This window comes from Cydia pomonella, chromosome 26 (assembly GCF_033807575.1).
Source record: "Cydia pomonella isolate Wapato2018A chromosome 26, ilCydPomo1, whole genome shotgun sequence".
Taxonomy (NCBI): Eukaryota; Metazoa; Arthropoda; class Insecta; order Lepidoptera; family Tortricidae; genus Cydia; species Cydia pomonella.
The window spans coordinates 10,627,593-10,647,016 of record NC_084728.1 but is presented as its reverse complement, the minus strand read 5'-3'; the positions used below and the strand labels follow the sequence as shown (position 1 = coordinate 10,647,016).

At 36.8% G+C, this 19,424-nt stretch overlaps 1 protein-coding gene across 1 annotated transcript; it reads left to right on the top strand.

Annotated features, from left to right (window-relative positions):
- Positions 1–232: 232 nt before the first annotated feature.
- On the top strand, positions 233–17,943 carry LOC133531866 (uncharacterized). The gene is made up of 8 exons (XM_061870262.1): positions 233–777; positions 2,878–3,037; positions 4,420–4,539; positions 6,343–6,432; positions 9,411–9,432; positions 9,814–12,140; positions 13,941–15,118; positions 15,265–17,943. Exons 2-8 carry the CDS (start codon positions 3,014–3,016, stop codon positions 17,717–17,719), a joined length of 6,216 nt encoding a protein of 2,071 aa, XP_061726246.1. The 5' UTR covers positions 233–777; positions 2,878–3,013; the 3' UTR covers positions 17,720–17,943.
- The last annotated feature ends 1,481 nt before the right edge of the window (positions 17,944–19,424 follow it).

Below are 19,424 nucleotides of genomic sequence, written 5' to 3'. Positions count from 1 at the left end.
AGATGGCAGACCCTCCAATGCGCACGGTCCCTATCAGGTCTCTTGTAGAGCCAAGCTTCTAACTCTACACGCCCCAACTTCACAAACTCTACCTTAGTAAAATATGTGACTTGGCCGTTTAGTTACTACAAGAAGTATTGTGTAATAAAAAAATATGAATAGTGTAAATCTTTCACCTTACGCCCATGTGACGGTAGCGCAACGGCCAAGCCATAAATTTTGACTAAGATGTAGAGTTTGTGAAGTTAGGGCTTGCAGAGTTAGAAGCTTGGCTCTACAAGAGATCAGTACCCCTAGTGTAAATAAATTTGATTTTGAAACTTGACGTACGCGTTTGCGTTTAGTCTCATTTTGTATTGGATTTAGAAAGATCGCGCCAAGCGGGACGTTTTGGAAACTCAAAATCCTATACAAAATGAGACTTAACGCAAACGCGTTCGTCACGTTATGATGTCGATAAAATTTACACTAGGGGTACTGATAACTTTTTGCCAGTGCGAGCCTTATGGTTTCGTCTTGGCAACATTTTACATGAAAATGTTTTTGATGAGATTCCATTTTAAGATAAACTCTACGAAGTAAGTAATTATATTCTCTTTGACTTTCACAATCAGCTGTCAAAAGTTGTCGCGAGATCAGTCAAAAAATATCAACAAAACATGTTTTCGGCCCGTATTTCACCCTATTTTTAAAATGTACAAAAAACACAAAACTTTTCAAAACCGACACCAAATTTCAAGGCCAATGATATGTTACTATACGCGGCTACCACTATAGGTATAGACGGTATAGTATGTAGTATGTATATATGTAGCTAATAAATATATGCACCAACAGCCGGCGAGCCAGATTTCCATGACCAATAGCGTCCCGGGCGTTGATTCATAAAGCGGTACGAGCGACGTGTAATGAACCCTCGTGGACGTCGGTTACCGCTGCGTTGGTGGATTGAAGAAACACCAAAACCCGTAACAAAAAAATTGCCACCGTATCCCTATACCCAATACCCAATACTTTGAATAAAACATCATCAGCCAGTTGTGTCGCGGTGGAAAGTCTCTAAAGCGGTGGAAATCTGGTCGTTATAATTCTTAATAGAAATAATATGAAGATTACCCACAGATTACCCACTTGTAACACAAAAGTTAGAAGTTCAACTTTAAATAGAAATGCACTGAAACAAAAGCTTCTAGCATCACACGTCATGTGACCGCCGCAGGAGTGTTTGTGTGCAATGTATTGTTTTTGCAAAATTTTATTTAACTTGCCTTGTTATTATGTTGTACGTGAGTTGGTTTGTTAGTTAGCGTGGGTCAAATCTTGGAAGCTAAATTTAACCCACTTTCTGATTTCCGATTGAAGCTGAAAATTTGCATATATACAAGGTCTAAATAGTGGGGATCTGTTTAAGGGTATATTCGGCATTGTGTTCTTATTATGAAAAAGTCGAAGAAATAAAGTTTTTGACAAGAAAACATTTTGGCTTTGGTATGGAGACTGCCTACCATCAGGCGGGCCGTATGCTTGTTTACCACCGACGTAGTATAAAAAAAAAATGGAGGGATGTCCGACTTGAACGACCTGCTCCATATAAATAAAAAGGTTTTTTTCGAGCCAAAAAATTATTCTTCTACTTTTTCTGATCAGAATACGATGAATAGGGCATATATAGGGCAGAAACGGGTTGACAATGCAATGATGTCCTCCCAGACGTATCCGTCGACGGCGACATCCTGACAAATAAAAGGGTCTTAACTATTACGTGCATGGGCGCGGACGTGGCTTGCGAATCCAAATTTTGTTTTAAAAGTCCGGCAACACGAATCACAGTAGAGCTGCCCAGATGCGTTGTATGTGTAATGGTAGGAGGGCTTGGGCTGAGTTTTTCGGAGCTGGCGTTTGGCGTCAAGATCTTCAAGTCGGGTGTGCTCGAAGTTACTAAGACCTGTGTTGACAGCAGTTCGCCAGTCCGATCTCCGAGATGCAAGCTCCTCCCACGACTCGCATGATACGCCGGTGGCCGAAAGGTGGCGTTTTAAGACATCCTTGTAGCGTAGGTACTGCCCACCAGCCTTGCGTTTACCTGCAGCTAGCTCAGAGTAAAACACTACTTTAGGCAGTCTAGACAGGAGGTGGCCATAGGAACCCTGTGATGAAACAACGCAGCCTAATTGTGTTTGGGGTGTTTAGAATTGATGAGTATTCGTTGCCTGTGGTAAAGTACAGTCAACGATAAAAGCTTGTACCAAAAATCGGCTAAGGCCAATTTAGGGTTTCGTAGTTACCATTCTGTCAGAACAGGCCAAACGGGGGCTATTATTAAGTATCATGTACATTACAAGCTTTGTACCTTCTTATCCTTTTACTAAGAAGAGAAGATTTTTCGCAATAACTCAAAAACCGATGGACACCGATCATGTTCGCTATAGTTTTAATTAAAAGTATTTAATTAGCTTTTGCTTCACGATTTTTTTCATATATTTTGGACCCAAAATTCAAAAGTTAGAGGGGGGGCATCTATTTTTCTTTCGGAGTGATTATTTCCGAAAATATTAACTTTATCAAAAAATGTTTCTGGAGACCCTTATTCCTTTTAAAAGATCTATCCAACGATATCCCACACCATTGGGTTAAAGCGACAATTAAGAAAAAAACTATAAACTACACTAAACTTCTTATTTTACCATCCTGTTGCCATGCATGATTAATGTATTCCCGCCAAATTGCAGCTTTCTTTTCTAGCACTAACGATCACGGAGCAAAGCCGCGGGCGGACGGACAGACGGACATGACGAAACTATAAAGGTGACTACGAAACCCTAAAAGTGATATTTTTGGGAAAAACTTATTAATTGGTACATATTCAAACTTTTACAGGTATAATGCTAGTAGCTTCATCAGCCGTTGTGTGTCCCATCTGGTGTAAGAGTAAGGAACCAAGATTGCAGTCCACAAAGTAACACACAGACCTCAAATAGTGCAATGTGAGACTGAAGGAATGGTAAGGGCATACATGGCAGGGCAGTCATACCCACAGGTAAGATAGCAAGGGCGTAGCCACTTAGCCAGCCAGGGGGGGGGCAAGTTGATATCGCCAGAGGCCTAGGGGGGGAGGCAGACGCCGCAGAGGGGCATACATTGTATGTAAAAATTGAGCTCTAGGGCTCTATTTTTATTTGTGTTTTTTAAGTAGTCACTCTACTAGAGTTAGATCAAGATAACTCTGCAGCTAATAATTTCATAGTAATTTAACGCTTATAATAACACTTGCACAGTCTGTGCTGTCTGTGCTATCAAAATCGCTGCAGAGTTATCTAGGTCTGTCTAACTCTATAAACTGTATAATAAATAGTAAACTGAAATAGATGTCATAGATATACTTACTAAAGAAAATGTGTGTAAAACAGTAAACTACATAGGTGGCTGTAGATATTTGTTATTAAGTATTTAAATTAATTTCCGAAGTTACACCAATACTCATTGCAGGATTTTCTACATTAAAATTGAGTTGAAACCAAAAGCATAATATGGAAAAGTCTTATATGCATAGGACGGGCCTTACGGGCACTAATAATGGTGCTAATTCAGTGTACCAAAGGGCATATAATCACTACGTTTTAGTGTACTGGCCCCATTCTTATAGCCCGTAAGAAAAATCGTACGGATATAAAGGAAACTTCCTACAAAACCGAAGTTTGACAGCGATTCGGGGACTAATTATGCTGTCCCTTTCTAATGTATCGCACTATCCCTTTCGGCCATTTAGGGTTGTCAACATTCATGTGATTATCTTATCTGTGGTCGTGCACGTATAGGAACGTCAAGTTTTGCCAACCCTAAAGGGCCCTCCACACTCGTGCGCGAATAGAGGCGCGAAGCCGCGAACGCGAGTGTGTAGGGCCCTCGCGTCGATTTCGCAGATAGTTCACGCCTTCGCGTCTTGTTCCCCGTTTTTTGTCGGTATTTGGCCCGCGTCAAAGGAGACGCGAAGCGCGAACTTGCAAGACTCCACACTCTCAATCGCTTCGCGCCGCGATTCACTCACGAGTCGGTTAATCTAACTGTCATAACCTTCTATGGCGGCTACTTGGTTATATTCGATGCGAATAGGTGCAAACTTGATCAACCAAAAATCAATTTGACAGTTCCCAGTTTGAATCAGTGCCTTGCCGCAAACTAAATCCGATCAGCTGACGCCTCGGCGCCATCTTGCCGCGAACCAAACTGCAAAATCGCCGTGAAATTGTGCGAGTGTGGAGTCTACGTCAACGTCGCGGTATGCATAGTCTGGAGGGGCCATAATAATTGCTCGGAGCAATGCCGGGCCGAACGGAGCCGAGAACTCCCGAACGCTCTAGTTTCCACCCCCTACCGTAAGGCCCGTAGATATATGTCAATGCTATTATGTTCATGTTTCAGACAAGCAAGATGGCCTCCAAGCGCAACAGAACGACGCATTCGTGTCGTCGTTGTGAGGACAAGGGAGAGAGATGGAGCTACAAAGTGTACAGGGAACTCTTGGAGTTTGGGCACATAGCGGTAACATGACAATAATATTATTTTCACCCACAGACCATCTCAACCATTAGACGGAGCACATTTTTTTTTACACACTTTTATTTAGCTTCACCGCGTATCTTCTTTGTATACATCTACATATATATATGTGCTTCAAATCTTGTAACTTTTTGAACCACTTCCTGGTGTCTGTTTGAGCTGAAATTTGGTATACCTACTTTCGTATTTCCGATGACAATGCAATAGTATGCTAACATGGAGCTGATCTGATGATGCAGTCGGAAGGTAGCCAAAGGAACTCTATTCTATGATCGGAAAACTTAAATACATTGAGTTTAGGCTCATTTAAAAGGTCTCGAGAAGTACTTGATAGACATACAAAAAAGATAAAGTGCAGTCGGCAATAAAAGTGTGTGTCAAAAATATTTTTGACGGTTACTTGTTACAAGTTTTTATTTAACTTCACGTGTATGTATCTTTGTTTTGTATGTCCTGGAATCTTGCAAGTTAAATTTGACCCACTTCCCGGTTTCCGATTAAGCTAAAAATTTGCATACATATATGTAAGTCGGGTGACAATGGAATATTATGGTACCATCAAGCTGATCTGATGATGAAGACGTAGCCATAGGAACACTGTGATAAAACAACGCAACCTAATTGTGTTTGGGATTTTTATAATTGTCTCGATGAGTATTAGTTGCCTGTGGAAAAAAAGTACAGTCAGCGATAAAAGCTTGTACCAAAAATGAAATTTTTGCCAAAAACTTATTTTAAACTACATCGGTGGCAGACAAGCATACGGCGTGATGGTAAGCAGTCTCCGTAGCCTATGTACGTAATGTACGCCTGCAACTCCTGAGACAATCGAGGTCACTAGTTCACTATTCACTATAAGTCTGTATCTTTAGGTATTTAAAAAAAGGTAAACAAAATCTACCCTCAAATGGCTCATTAAGGCAGCTGAGGGTAGATGAAAACATTACATGATCAAATAATGTAGGTTTAAAGTCAGGTCGTTCAGTGACAGATCCAGGCGGTTTTGTATTTGGTTGGTTAACCAATAAATATTAAAACTACCCGAAAATGTACAAATTGTTTGTTTACCTTTTTTTAAATACCTACCTAAAGATACAGACTATACCATAGAGAAATAAGTAAACATAGAGTGCTAACTCCATAAGTAGATCAGTTTTCTTACCAAAATGCGGGTTGTTTCGCAGACGACATCTAGTGTCAAGTAGCGGATTTATCAGTACTGCTACTTGACAATAGATGTCGCGACGAACGAAAAGTCTAATCCTCAACAATTTTCAGATAATAGGTATTATAACCGGATTAACCGGAACTTTTTCAACTCCTGCTTGTAATATTAGTTGTAAATTGTTGAGCAATACACTTTTCGTCAGTCGCGACACTCGTGACATCTAGTGTCAAGTAGCGTTACCGATAAATCCGCTACTTGACGCTAGATGTCGACTACGAAAATAATAAGCGGTTTGGTAAGTAAGTACATAACTTACTAGATATATAACTCCGCCTTAACTAACATTAAATCTTAAGATTCATAAGTCCACTGTAACTTCTAGGGCGTTTATTAATTCAACAGCAAATGTAGAATAAAAAGAATATCTTCTATATCTTGGTACAATTATTATTATAATATTTTACTTGGGCGCAGTTGGACACCAACGATGAAGTTACGGTTCCCCGCGGTAAATCGTTTTGCCAACCCTAATTGATAAAGGCGGTGTGTGTACAACTGTACATATTAGATAGTAGAAGCGATTTAGTTTTATACAAATACTTATTGTGTTTTGTCAGCACTGCAAGATGCACCTGTGTTCCAAGATGAAAGAGAGGCTGGACCATCATCGGATGAGCTGCCCTGCGTTCCGGGCTGACAGTAGACAGGTAAGCTTAAAGGACCATCCAGACGCGATGATTAATTTGACAATTTAATCAGCAAAAAAACTAAAAGCCACGAAATTAGATGTAAACAAAATAACCGGCCAAGAGCATGTCGGGCCACGCTCAGTGTAGGGTTCCGTAGTTACTCTTCCGTCACAATAAGCTAAACTGGAGCTTAAAGTATAGTAAATTGTTAACCAAGGGATGAAACGGTACCTTTCACCCGAGTTAAACAAATAGGCAAATTTGCATAATCAGTACCTAATTAAAGTCTTTTTACTATGAAGGGAAAACTTTTTGCGATAACTCAAAAACAGCTAAACTGATCATGTCCGCTATAGTTTTCATTTAATGTATTTCTTAAGCTCTACTTCCACGATTTTTTTCTTATTTTTTGGACCTACGGTTCAAAAGTTAGAGGGGGGGGACACATATTTTTTTCTTTCGGAGCGATTATCTCCGAATATATTCACTTTATCAAAAAATGTTTCTTGAAGACCCCTATTAGTTTTGAAAGACCTTTCCAACGATACCCCACACTCTAGGGCTGAAGCGAAAAAAAAATTTAACCCCCACTTTACGAGTAGGGGAGGTACCCTAAAAAAAATTAAATTTTTAGATTTTATTGTACGACTTTGTCGGCTTTATTGATTTATATATCCATGCCAAATTTCAGCATTCTAGCACTAACGACCACGGAGCAAAGCCTCGGACAGACAGACAGACAGACAGACAGACGGACATGGCGAAACTATAAGGGTTCCTAGTTGACTACGGAACCCTAAAAACTATAAGGGTTCCTAGTTGACTACGGAACCCTAAAAAATTGCGCGCCACCAGATATGACCGTGTAGTGGACTTTTACAAGCTTTTATTTTATTTACAATAACAATATACATAATGAATATATACAGAAGATTATTTTTTTATTATTATTAGCTTTTATTTAACGTGCAATGTACCTATGTAACTATTTTTGTACGGGTCAAATCTTGCAAGTTAAATTTGACCCACTTCCAGGTTTCCGATGAAGTTTGAGTTCTTATTTTTTTTTTTTAATGCTCCGCCTCTAACTTTATCGGAGCCTATGTTTGCTGAGTAACGCTTCCATACTAGTTCTCGCTTATTATGCCTCTAGCACTTTCATTCTTCATACACACTTCATACAGTATCTTTCTTTCACTTGTCATATATTTTACTGCTTGCTTTGGGTGGGATACCCAACTATTTATTATCTATAATCTATCTTTTTTTTTTTTTTTTTTTTTTCGTTAACCAGGGGAATAAGTGTACACGAGGATTGTTTTATTTATTTACATGTTTATAATTTAACTGAAATGGAAGAATAATCTCATTCTAAGACGTCTCCAAAAGTACGAATGAGAGGGTTCCCACTGCTCCTATCCTATTGATGAAACCTGTCTTCAAACTGAGGGGCGCTTTCTATAATAAATGTCCTTGAGTTACCGCGAATACCGCGACACCAACCAGCTACCGTCCACAAGCTCGTATTTAGACAAAGTGCCAAATATATGTATGCACGGGGGTGCATACATATATTTGGCAATAAGGGGTTATTGCCTGTATATTATGGTAGTGTGTACATATTTTTGACACTTTATCCGTATCGATATTTAATACCTTGACTGTACATAATTAACTCGAATATATATCCATCAAAGAGAATTTGAAATAGAGGTGGATTGTCGAAGAAAACTTTGTAGCCACAGTAAATTTACTGTCATCTTTCGACACATGATTAAAACTTTTAGAACGCCATTAAATAAATAAATAATAATTCAAAAATTTAAAATTAAAAAAAATATTCTGCAAGTAGGCCACAGGGGCTTTTTTACAAGTCAGTAAAACATTATAGTAACATCATATAGTGACATGAAAAACACATAACAACATTTATAAATACAACAGCCAATACCTGGGTAAACATTACATTATAATAATCTTAAAATAAATAATTACTACAATACAATAGCGATGTATAGTCTCTATGGTTAAAAATACATTAAATCTGGAGATGTAAAAGGTCCCCAATGTCAGAGTACTAATACTAATAAGATTTAGAGGTGTAAAGTCTCTCCAAGTGTCAAAATAAAATTTATACTAAATAAATAAACCGCGTCTGGACTGTTAAACTAGCAGTCTCATAAACTAGCAGTACACGGTAATAAATATTATAGGGACATTTTTACACAAATTGACTAAGTCCCGCGGTAAGCAAAGAAGACCTGTGTTGTGTTGTGTTGTGGGTACTCAGATTATTAAGAGGCTGTCAACACCCAATGTCCTTGAAATTGATGTTACTTAAACAGTTTTTTATGAAAGACTATTTGTTTTAGTCAAGTAAGAAAAATATATGTTCATATTAATTATATTTCAAAGACCGTGGTTGTACTCGATACATGATTGAACGAAATCGGCACGATAGAAAATAATTGCAAAGATTGGTCTTAAAATCACAATTAAACGGTTCTATGTCTTTATTGTTTTGATTTATGGGTCTGCAATTAAAATCACAATTTCAAAACATTTATATCTAAACCGTGGTTGAGTAAAATATTACACTAATAATCCACTTTTTTTTATTTAAATATTTTTCTTATTATTCCCTTGCCCAGGCCCAGTAACATGCGACAGTGCTATCTCATTTACTCCGATAGAAATAGACAGTGTGCGCGCTTTAGGTATTGACAGCCTAATCTGCGCGACATCGTGAATGGCACGAACTATATGCCTTTAAACGGATCCCCGATATTTTAGTTACACCTTGTATAGTTGGTGCTCACAAATATCTGAACACGCCTCTATTGTGAAGGTGTTAGAGTGCGTGTTCAGATATTTGTGAGCACCTCGGCCGCTCCGATATATCTGATGGCGACTGTACCTACTGCTATATAGTTGGATAGTTTTGCAGTTAGTTGGATAAAAAAAAAACCTATTTACTTGTTTTATCTTATTTTCAGACAGTGACCGCCAGGCCTCAAGGTAAGCTTCTGAATTACTTTTTTATATGACGACGGTGGCAAACAAGTGTATGGTCACCGTGATACTAACAGGATACAAAATTAATTTTAAATGTTCGACACCCATCCTACAGTCATCATCAGCCAAGACCCTCAGAAATATCTAAACACGCCTCTATTGTCAAGGCGTTATAGAGTGCGTGTTCAGATAATTTAGAGAACCTCGGCCACTCCGATATATCAGATGGGAACTGTACAACACCTCTGGAGTCCCAGGGGTCAAAATTTGCTAGACAAAAAAAGACAATAAGTTTCAAATTAATAATTGAATTTTGGACGCAATGTCCTGGGACTCGGTGGATTTAATAATTAATAGAAAGCTTTGTTTTTATCTTTCCTTCAGGAAAACACACAATTGACCAAGCATCGTCTACTGCAAGAAATACATCGATAGGAGTATCTACTCGCCGAATGAATCCCCAGAAGAAAAAGCCCAGAATCAATTCTGTGCAAACTAGTTTTACCTTTAACGATCTCATTCCTTCCTTTAAAAAAGATACTGAAATACAATCCGCTCAAACTGACTTGACTTATATTAAGAATACCGCTAATAATGAAGCTAATCAGACTGAGAAAGAAAACGATCGCAAACAATACGGAACATCTATCAAACTGAATGACACTCGCGAAGGTATAAGCGATCCCATAAAACGAAATAAAACCCGTGAAGACCCACCACGAAGAAATGAATATAGTAATAGAAAAACTGAAATTGAAGTCAATGAAACTCACAAAGCCTTAAGCAATCCTAAAAAACAAAATGAAACTTATGAAGATCAATCAAGAAAAAGTGAATACAGAGATCAAAAAACTGAAACTGTACTTGATGAAAGTCACGAAGATATAAGCAAATTCCTTCCTATGGAACAAAGTGAAACTCGTGAAAACAAAATAAGAAGACATGAATATAGTGTTCAACTGAACGCAGTAATTCATGAATTCTTTCATGATATTCCAGTGTTTCCAAATACAAGTGAAGAGGTTAAGCAAAAACGATTGCACATTATTGTTGATTTTGTAGATAGAATTGCTGATCTATTTATATTTATTAATGATGAAGATTACTATGATAAACTGGAACGTAAAATTGAAGAATGTTTACAAGTTCTGCCTATGTGGGAACCAAAATCTAAGCAGGACAAACTTGAATTTAAAAACTATCTAGAAGACAGATTGTTCACAATAATAAAGACATTTAATAAAAAATGGCATGGTTTTAAAATTAAGAGGAAAGAGAATATTGAAAAAGAAATAATTAATTTTGCACAGAATTATCTCAAAAGTACTACTGAAAAGGGCGTCCTAAGGAAAAAACTAATAAAGAAAATAAATCCAATACTAGAATCCGGGATCAACGAAAAACATGCTATGAGAGAAGAAATTGTCAATATCTTAGAAGAACTATCACCTTACTTGCAATTGCCTCGTGACAAAGATGTTAATGTATTAGCTGGTGATTTAACAAAACTTTTAAGTGATTCAGAAGAAAAATATGAATTTGGCGATGAATACAAATATACAAAAGACAATGTTTCAAATGATTATCAATTAGGAGAAAAAGCGGAAGATGAAATTATCAGTGAAATCACTAATATTATGTTCGCCTATGACGATATAGACATGCTTAGCAATAGACGTAATGTTGTTAGAGAAATACGACGAATTCTCAAATTATCAGGAGGATTTTCAGATTCTGAAACATCAAGTTTGGCCAAAACTTTGATTACAAATGTAAGAGGCTGTTTTGATGAAGATATACAAAAAGATTATACAAAAAACGGTGGATACAGCCATTCCAACTCAGTTCTGGTATTAACATCAGAGCAAGATCTAACAGAAAAGAGTGATCCTCCATTTCACTCAACTCCTAAAAACCATGTACGAAATAAAGAAATTCCGAGACTCAACAAAGCAGAAAAAAAAATCATTGAAAAAGTATCAGCAATCATCAGAACCTGGCTTGATACTACAGACGTATCTTTTGAGACAATGGAAGAACAGACGTTTAAAGAAACTGTGGTTGACGATATGGCGAATGACGTTCATAGCCTCGTAAAACAAATTGTCCAATTACAAGTACCTGGTGGTCCGAGAATAAATGAAACAGCATTGAATAAGATAATACTAAAAGGAATAAGGAAATATGACCTATTTACACGACCTATGACTGGGGAGTCAGCGCAAGTCGTAGATCTTAGACAACGTATCATGGCTCTAGATACTGATGATTTATTAGATAAATCTGAATTTTTGGAACCGCAGCACGGCAACAGACAAGCTATGGAAAATATAAAGTTCAGAAATGCTAATGACATGAGAAATGACCCAGATCCCATTTACCGACCTAATACATTAGATATACTTGAAGATAATATATCTGTTTGGATGAATGAACAACCGTCTGATGTGTATAAGCCTTGTGACAACTCAACTAAGCACAAATTAATGCGAGAAGTTGCTACTAACATACAAGAAAAAATTATAAATAAAAGTTCTGACAGTGACATAAAAAATGAATTAAAGCAATGGTTAAATAAAATAGTAAAACCACAAATGCTAAGAAATGTTGATGTAGTGTTGAGTTGCTCACTCGTGAGGCACCTCATTTGTACCACTCATTTAGTTAAATTGTCGCAGAACTTCACACCGCATAAATGTCATACATCACTCCTCAATTAATTTTACTCATTTACTCGCGCGCATCACACACAGCTCTTACCACTCAAACCATTCAAACACTTCAAATTTGAAAAAAAACTCTCAGCCTTTCAAACTCACTCGCGTTCCTCACAACTCGCAAGAGAGTCGCGAGGCGCTCGGTGCTCGCCGACATTCAAATGAAGAAATGAGTCATTGACGTCATCGCATTCGTCGCTCACACTATCAACTGCCCAACTACAAACCTTATTGCAAGGACAAAAGGTCCACCGAGAAATGCGTTGTGTTTGTACCATTCACTCGCCTCACTGTGACATCCCCTCAAAAATCCTTTCAAAATGAAACAATGAATTAGATTTACCGAAAGAGGGAGTGAGACAGACACGCGCCGTGCTTCAATAACACCTCATCGGAAATACGTTAAAAATGAAACACGAAAGAAAACAAGCGTAAGCGTCCGCAATCTTACATACATATTACGCCATTTTGATCCTAGCATTGCTAAGTTACTTGTCAAAAGCGAAAAATCTAAGTCATCAAAGAACCTACCGAAGAAAGTTTTTTCTCTCTGTCGCACTTGTAATTTCATACGTAAGTGCGACAGCAAAGCAAAACTTCGTGGTTCGCGGTAGGCCTCCATATTTGTTAGCTATTATTGTACTAACGCGCATACCAGTATAACCTGACCTCAAGACTCATATTGCTGGTGTCATGTATAATCTGAATCAATTAGACTGGACAGTGAAATGGTTACTTGATAAGCGATTGAAATGCCAACCAAGTCTCACTGGGCATTTACGAAGCTAGCTTAGAAACAGTTATCGTTTAAGAGACCAAAATATTATTTAAATTATTGAAATATAATATAGTGGCGTACACAAAATATGATATTTTACATTAGTTTATTAATAAAAAAGTAAATATAATTTGTATAGGTGAAATAAACATGTACATTTTAACGATTTGAATTTGTAATACTTTTTGTTAACGTGCTTCGTATAGTATTTCGATCATTTATGATTTTGACATATTTATAGTACGAGAAACTCGAAAAAGTTGTTCGTAATCTTTAGTTGTGTTTTATAAATAGTGATCAGTGACCATTCTTATAATTATACCAAAATAACAATATATTAACATTGTTTACGCGATAAAATATACCTGTGGGTCTTTCTTTGTGTCTTTTGCATACAAAAATCAAGTGTATATTACACGCCGGTGGCATTACCGCGCGAACGTTATTGAGGCTTTCGTTTGTTATCATATTACAATGCTATTATTACTGATAAATTATGAGGTGGTAAGTTAGTAATTTCTATATAATAATGGTACAAAAAATATTGGATTTGTTCTCCTTAGTTTGTTAATTGTTTGTTTGGTAGTTTATGGTTAGTATTTATTTCAATATATGAATGTTAAACTTAAAATGATATCAAGTAGCAAGGATTGATATTGAACAATCTAACAATAAAAATAATAAACTGCTAAATTAGAACAAGTTTCATAAAAGCATCAAATTAAGTTGCAATAGGATGTATGTACTTTAACTCCTTAGTTTGATTCTTAAATGTATGTCTTCTGTTGTTAAAGTTCTGTTTTAAACCTCCAGAATTGCACTCCAAGTAGAAGTTTAGCAATGCCTAAATATGTATTTACATTAAATATGGTTTGCTGCCGTTGGAGTTGATGGAATAGTCGATGCTGCAAAAGTGCTAGTACCTCTCCTCATTTGAAGTAAGACATTGTAACACCTCATTTTAGAGAATGAGGTACTCATACAAACTCATTTTAAATTGATGTCCTACCCATCACTATGTTGATGGATTAGCAGAAAATCTGAAAGACAGGATTGTTAAGCTGCCTCAAGATGAGACTCTGAACAGAGTTCATCAGAAAAGGATTGATAAACAGAATGAAGATATTGAGGCTGAGGATAAACTAACCGAGTTTGTTGACAAATATATACGCCGATATAATATAAATGATGATGTTGTAAATGGCGTTTTAAAATTAATGTTATACAGAGAGTTATACAAAATGAGTCCAACAACAAGAGAAGAGCTATACATTAACAGCAGTAATGACGATTTTAATACTGATGAGTTTCGCAAGGAACTAGAAATATCTATTGAAATAAATGACTGGCTGAAGAACATACCTTTTTACTATCCTTTACTCAAACCGGGACGTGAAACTATAGAATTCGTTCACATTCTTGCTAGAAATATTGCTAACATAGAATTTGAGCGAATTAAGTATCCAAATAAAATGAATTACAATTCTTGGTTATATACTCAGATAGCAACGTATATGCTGCAGAAAGAAGCGGCAATTGCAAATGATGAAGACAAGCTTAAAATAGATCACTACGCAGGACAGCTATATATGCGTATTATAAATCTACGGAAAGATGAAGAAAATACAGATGAATTATGTAAAATAATTACAGAGCATATGAAGAAGTATGATACTTTATTAGCAAAAGATTATCTGAAGAAAATATTATGGCGTCGTCGGTTAGCTGATAATGTGAAGAAATTGTTGCTCGAAAACCCTGCAGCTTCCCGTGCTGAAGTAGAGAAGGCACTAGCAATGACAACTTTACCACGCGACGATTCTGTATTCAAATATAAGATGGAAATTAAATATAATATAACTATTCATGACTGGCTACACGCTTTCCCATTAGTACCACCAAAAGATAACGAAGAAGAACATATAAGGAAAAATAAGATTCAAGAACTATTACAAAAAATAATAGAAACAGATGAAAGAAAAGCTGACCATCCTGACGAAACACGAGCTGATGATGACTTAGATAACTACATAGCTTCTTGGATATCCCAGTTGCAGTTTGAGGAAGATGCTGACATAAACATCCCTGTAATGATTTCACAATTGAGGAGTGGGTTGGAGTATATCAAATGGTCTGAAATACAGCCAAAGCAAACTTCGGAGCATGGACTTACCAGGTCAATTTATGTTTATATGTAAGTTATGCTTAAGTAAAGTAGGTAAGATATAGTTTTAAAGCCTATGTCATGATATATTTTTATCTTTTGGTATTATATTATGAGATGAATTCATACGGTCGGTGCATTAACCTACGTATGTTAAAACAAAAATCTTATTTCAGGAGCAGACAGCACTCAAACATTTGTAGCCCCAAACAAAAAGATCCAGGAGAGCAAATGGTAGAAGCTATCGAAAACTGGTGTAACAATTTGCCAATAAAAGAAGAAAGTAATGAAGCTACGAAAGCTAAGAAGGAACAAGTTGCCATAAATATATTTCAAATATTAGGATCGCTTAATGATGACTCTCGACTTGCTTATGATAATAAAAAGCTTAAAAATATATTGGATAACGAAATTGAAGCACAGTTAGAGAATTTGTCACAGCATAAAGGTATCAACAAGAACAAAGAAAAATTAAAAGGTGATTTAGTTAATAAAATAATGGAAATAAAGACCATGATTAGAGATATAACTGCTGGTGATGATTATGTTCAGACTCTTGAAAATACTATAGATGCTTCATTGCCTAATCCTCATCACCGATCTACTAAGTATGACCCCAGTTATGAACTATTCAAAAAGAGGATGGTTATGCTTTGGCTTCTAGAAAATTATGACTATGCTGTTGATTATCACTCCATGAAATACAAAAAAATGCTTTCGAAGGAAGTACGTACGCTATCCGAAGAGGTTCAAAATAGAAATCTTATGCCAGCAGACAAAGATGAGATGATGAATGATATAATGAGCGCATTTTATACGGCCAATCCCCCTAATGAAGATGCAATAGTTGATGAAATTGAAAATATAAAACTTAGATGTGAAATTGAGATATGGGCAAACGAATTGCCATTAAAGGAGGCTTCAAATTATAACAAAGTATTGGAACGTGATCAGATACTGACTATATTGAGCAAACTGTTGTTTGATATTGTAAAAAGAGAAGAATGTGATGCAGGCGACAAAATGCGATTGGAAATAATTAAATGGACACAAAAACTACCCCTAATATCCGGAGAGAAGATTAATGTAACCAAATACGCTGAATTACTAATGTGTTTTCTAAAAGCCACTGCAGACTCAAGGAAATGCCAAAGACAACCCGAACCAAAAAACCTCACAGTTGTAGAAGAAACTTTGATCAACTTAAAATCTGACGATGCAGTATTATCTAAAACAAATATGGGAAATACAAGTCAAATCGCGGGACCTAGCAATCACAAATCTTGTGGTGGCTGTGGTGGATGCGGTGCATCGTTAGAACAACTTGCATTTCTAATGAATAAAGCTATAGTTAACTGGTGTGCTCAATTGCCATTACGATACGGAGTTTGTGGTGAACATAATGTAGTACAAAGCACGAAAGGGCTCATTTCACAAAGATTATTCCGATTTGTAAGCGAGTTGAACTATCGACCGAATACGTTAAACAATGAAGGATTATATGAATACCATTTGAATCTAGAGATAGAACGTATTCTTACACAGCTGGCAAATGATCGGGCCTACTGGGAAGAGCAACGTAGTAGAAACGAGAGGAAATACCAGCTCATAAATGCACTTAAAGCAATAAGACCTTTAGTACAAGAGGTAAAAGATCGAGAACTTTATAAAGAAAAGCTAAAACACACTATATCAAGTTTCCATGAATCGATGGCACAGCATTCAGGGGTAGAATTAAACGAAAACACACAAATGGCTATTTTAGATGATTTCATACAATATAATAATCATAAAGGAGATTTTGAAAACCAAGAGCTCTACAAATTAAAGATAAACAATACACTAAATAATGCATTAAACGAAGATGTAGATCCGTTATTAACAGCCAATCGCCTAATTTGTGAATTGTCAAAAGTGGAATTTCCTGCTCAATCAGCTAAACAGAGGCGATATTCGGAACCAAACCCCATTGCTATTAACAATTTGCCTTCAGCTCCCGTATTAAGACGACATTCTCTACCCCCGTTACAAAATTCCAATCCAAGATTTGTGAAATCTCAAAATGTTATCCCACATGAACAGCTTAATATGCCAATTCCAGGACCATCGTCATATCCTCAAAGAGCCCCTTTATCTACATCTCTCTCAGCTCCAAGGCATCAAAGACCTCCTGATTTCCGACGAAGTCTACCTTTGACATCAGAAGCATTTCCGCCACCTCTTTCGCAAGAACTTCCAGTTTTATACCGGGCTTCTGCTCTTGACATACGACAGTTTCCTTTGCCTCCCGAGCTCGATCTGACAAATGACTCACACGTTTACCAGTCGCCAGTTCGGGGACCCCAAAAATTTTACAGAGCACCAGAAAATCAACAGAATTCTGTTAGAGAGTTTGCTGAGCAATCGTTTCATGAACGAGAACCAATTGTTGAGCAACAAATTCTATCTGAAAATACAGGAGCAAGAGTTAGAACCTGGAATGGGCCACGCTCTTCGCCAGAATGTCCGGAAGAATGGCGAGGTGGAGAGAACCGTCTTGCCGGGCAAGAATATTGTGAAACATGTGATAGAGACGATGATTGTGCTTACTATATGCCGTATCCTCCACGTATGGATTACATGTATTTCTGAGATGTTTAATGCTAAATAAATAAAAATATTTGTTTTTCTATTATCATAAAAACATTTTACTTTATTAGGCACAGAAAATATACAACAAACACTAAAAAATAGATTATTTTTTATAGTATCAAAAACAAAACACGCAAATATACTAATTATTTTCGCAAAAATTCACCAGAATGATTGTACAGTTTGGCAAGCCCTTTCCGTCAGTAGAAAAAGGAGGCAAATTCAAAAAAAATATGTTGGTGCGAATGCGAAGAGTTATCCCCTTTTTCCTTTTTCTACTGACAAAAGTGGAAATTGCCAGAGCATAATAGTCTCCATAAATGTCATCGATAATCGGTTGCAATTTGCGATACATTGCGGTGTTGGATCGATCGACTGAATCGTTGCTCCCAAGTTCCTCCTACATTCCTCCTACCATGGAGATGTAAAGGTGGAGGACGCTTTACCTTTTTTTGCCATACTAAATTGAACCTTACCACTGAGCCAGAAAGGTGTTCGTACTATATTAGAGAAAACGGTCCACTTTAGATAGCAAAAGTGGGGCACAGTGTCTCACTCGCACATGTTGCCAATGTTAAAAAGATACCAATGTTGTAGTATTTATATCAATATACTACTGAAATTAAATACCTACTATTGTTAAATATTGTGCTATATTCAGAGTGCGGCTCTGACATCTTTTTTTTTTTATACTACGTACGTTCGGTGGTGGTGGTATCTTATAAGTAATTTACAAATAATAAAAAAATATAATTTGAATATTGAAGTAACTTTGAATATTAATTGGCAGCCCCAACTTGATAACATATTTTCGAGAAATATTCAAAATACGTGAATGGCGGCGCTCAGCATTTAATTGCGAAATATTAAAAAAAAAGGGTCAAACAACTATAATTACGTACTTCAAAGTAAGCTTATCTAAATAGGTATGCCTTTATTCGCCATATTTAAGTTGGTGGAATGAGAGCTATTACAGATTAAATCATTACAAAAATTCCTTAAACATAAACTATTTAATATATAATCGATTCTATATATGTTGGATACTCATTTCCTTCAGTAGAAAAAGGTGGCAAATTTTTAGTTGCAATCACAGTTGGCAAATTGCGAGCATCTTTCTCTGTCACTCTTAACTCCTTTATAGGAGTAAAAGAGAAGAGAGAGAGAGAGAAATAAAGAAAGATGCTCGCAATATGCGAACTTCGGCTTCCACGGTAAGCTCGACTCCAACAAGCTCCATAATACTATTGTAATTACAAGATTATATGTTTACCTCTAATGTCCATGCTCCAACGACAAGCGCCCTAGTTAAAAACTATAATAAACGGGTGCAGTGGACCGCGACCCTGGTCCTGTCAGCATATCTCCCTCTCTCTCTCTCCCTCTCTCTCTCTCTCACACACACACACACACACACACACACACACACTCATACCTGTTATATATAAATTTAATTTATTTGAAAGAGATGCAACGGCCCACTTTGACTGCTCATGTGGACACACTTTTTTGATCAATGCACACTATCCGGCTTATTCTCTAGGTTTGTGGCTTCTACATATTTATACTTAGCCGACGGGTGACGATTATTTATGGACGCCCAGACGAGACAATTTAATAAGAAATTAAATCGGCGTCAATCTAATCAAGCGTCCACATTTAGATTATGGTGATATTGAAGAGCTCGAATTTTTTAATAATGTCC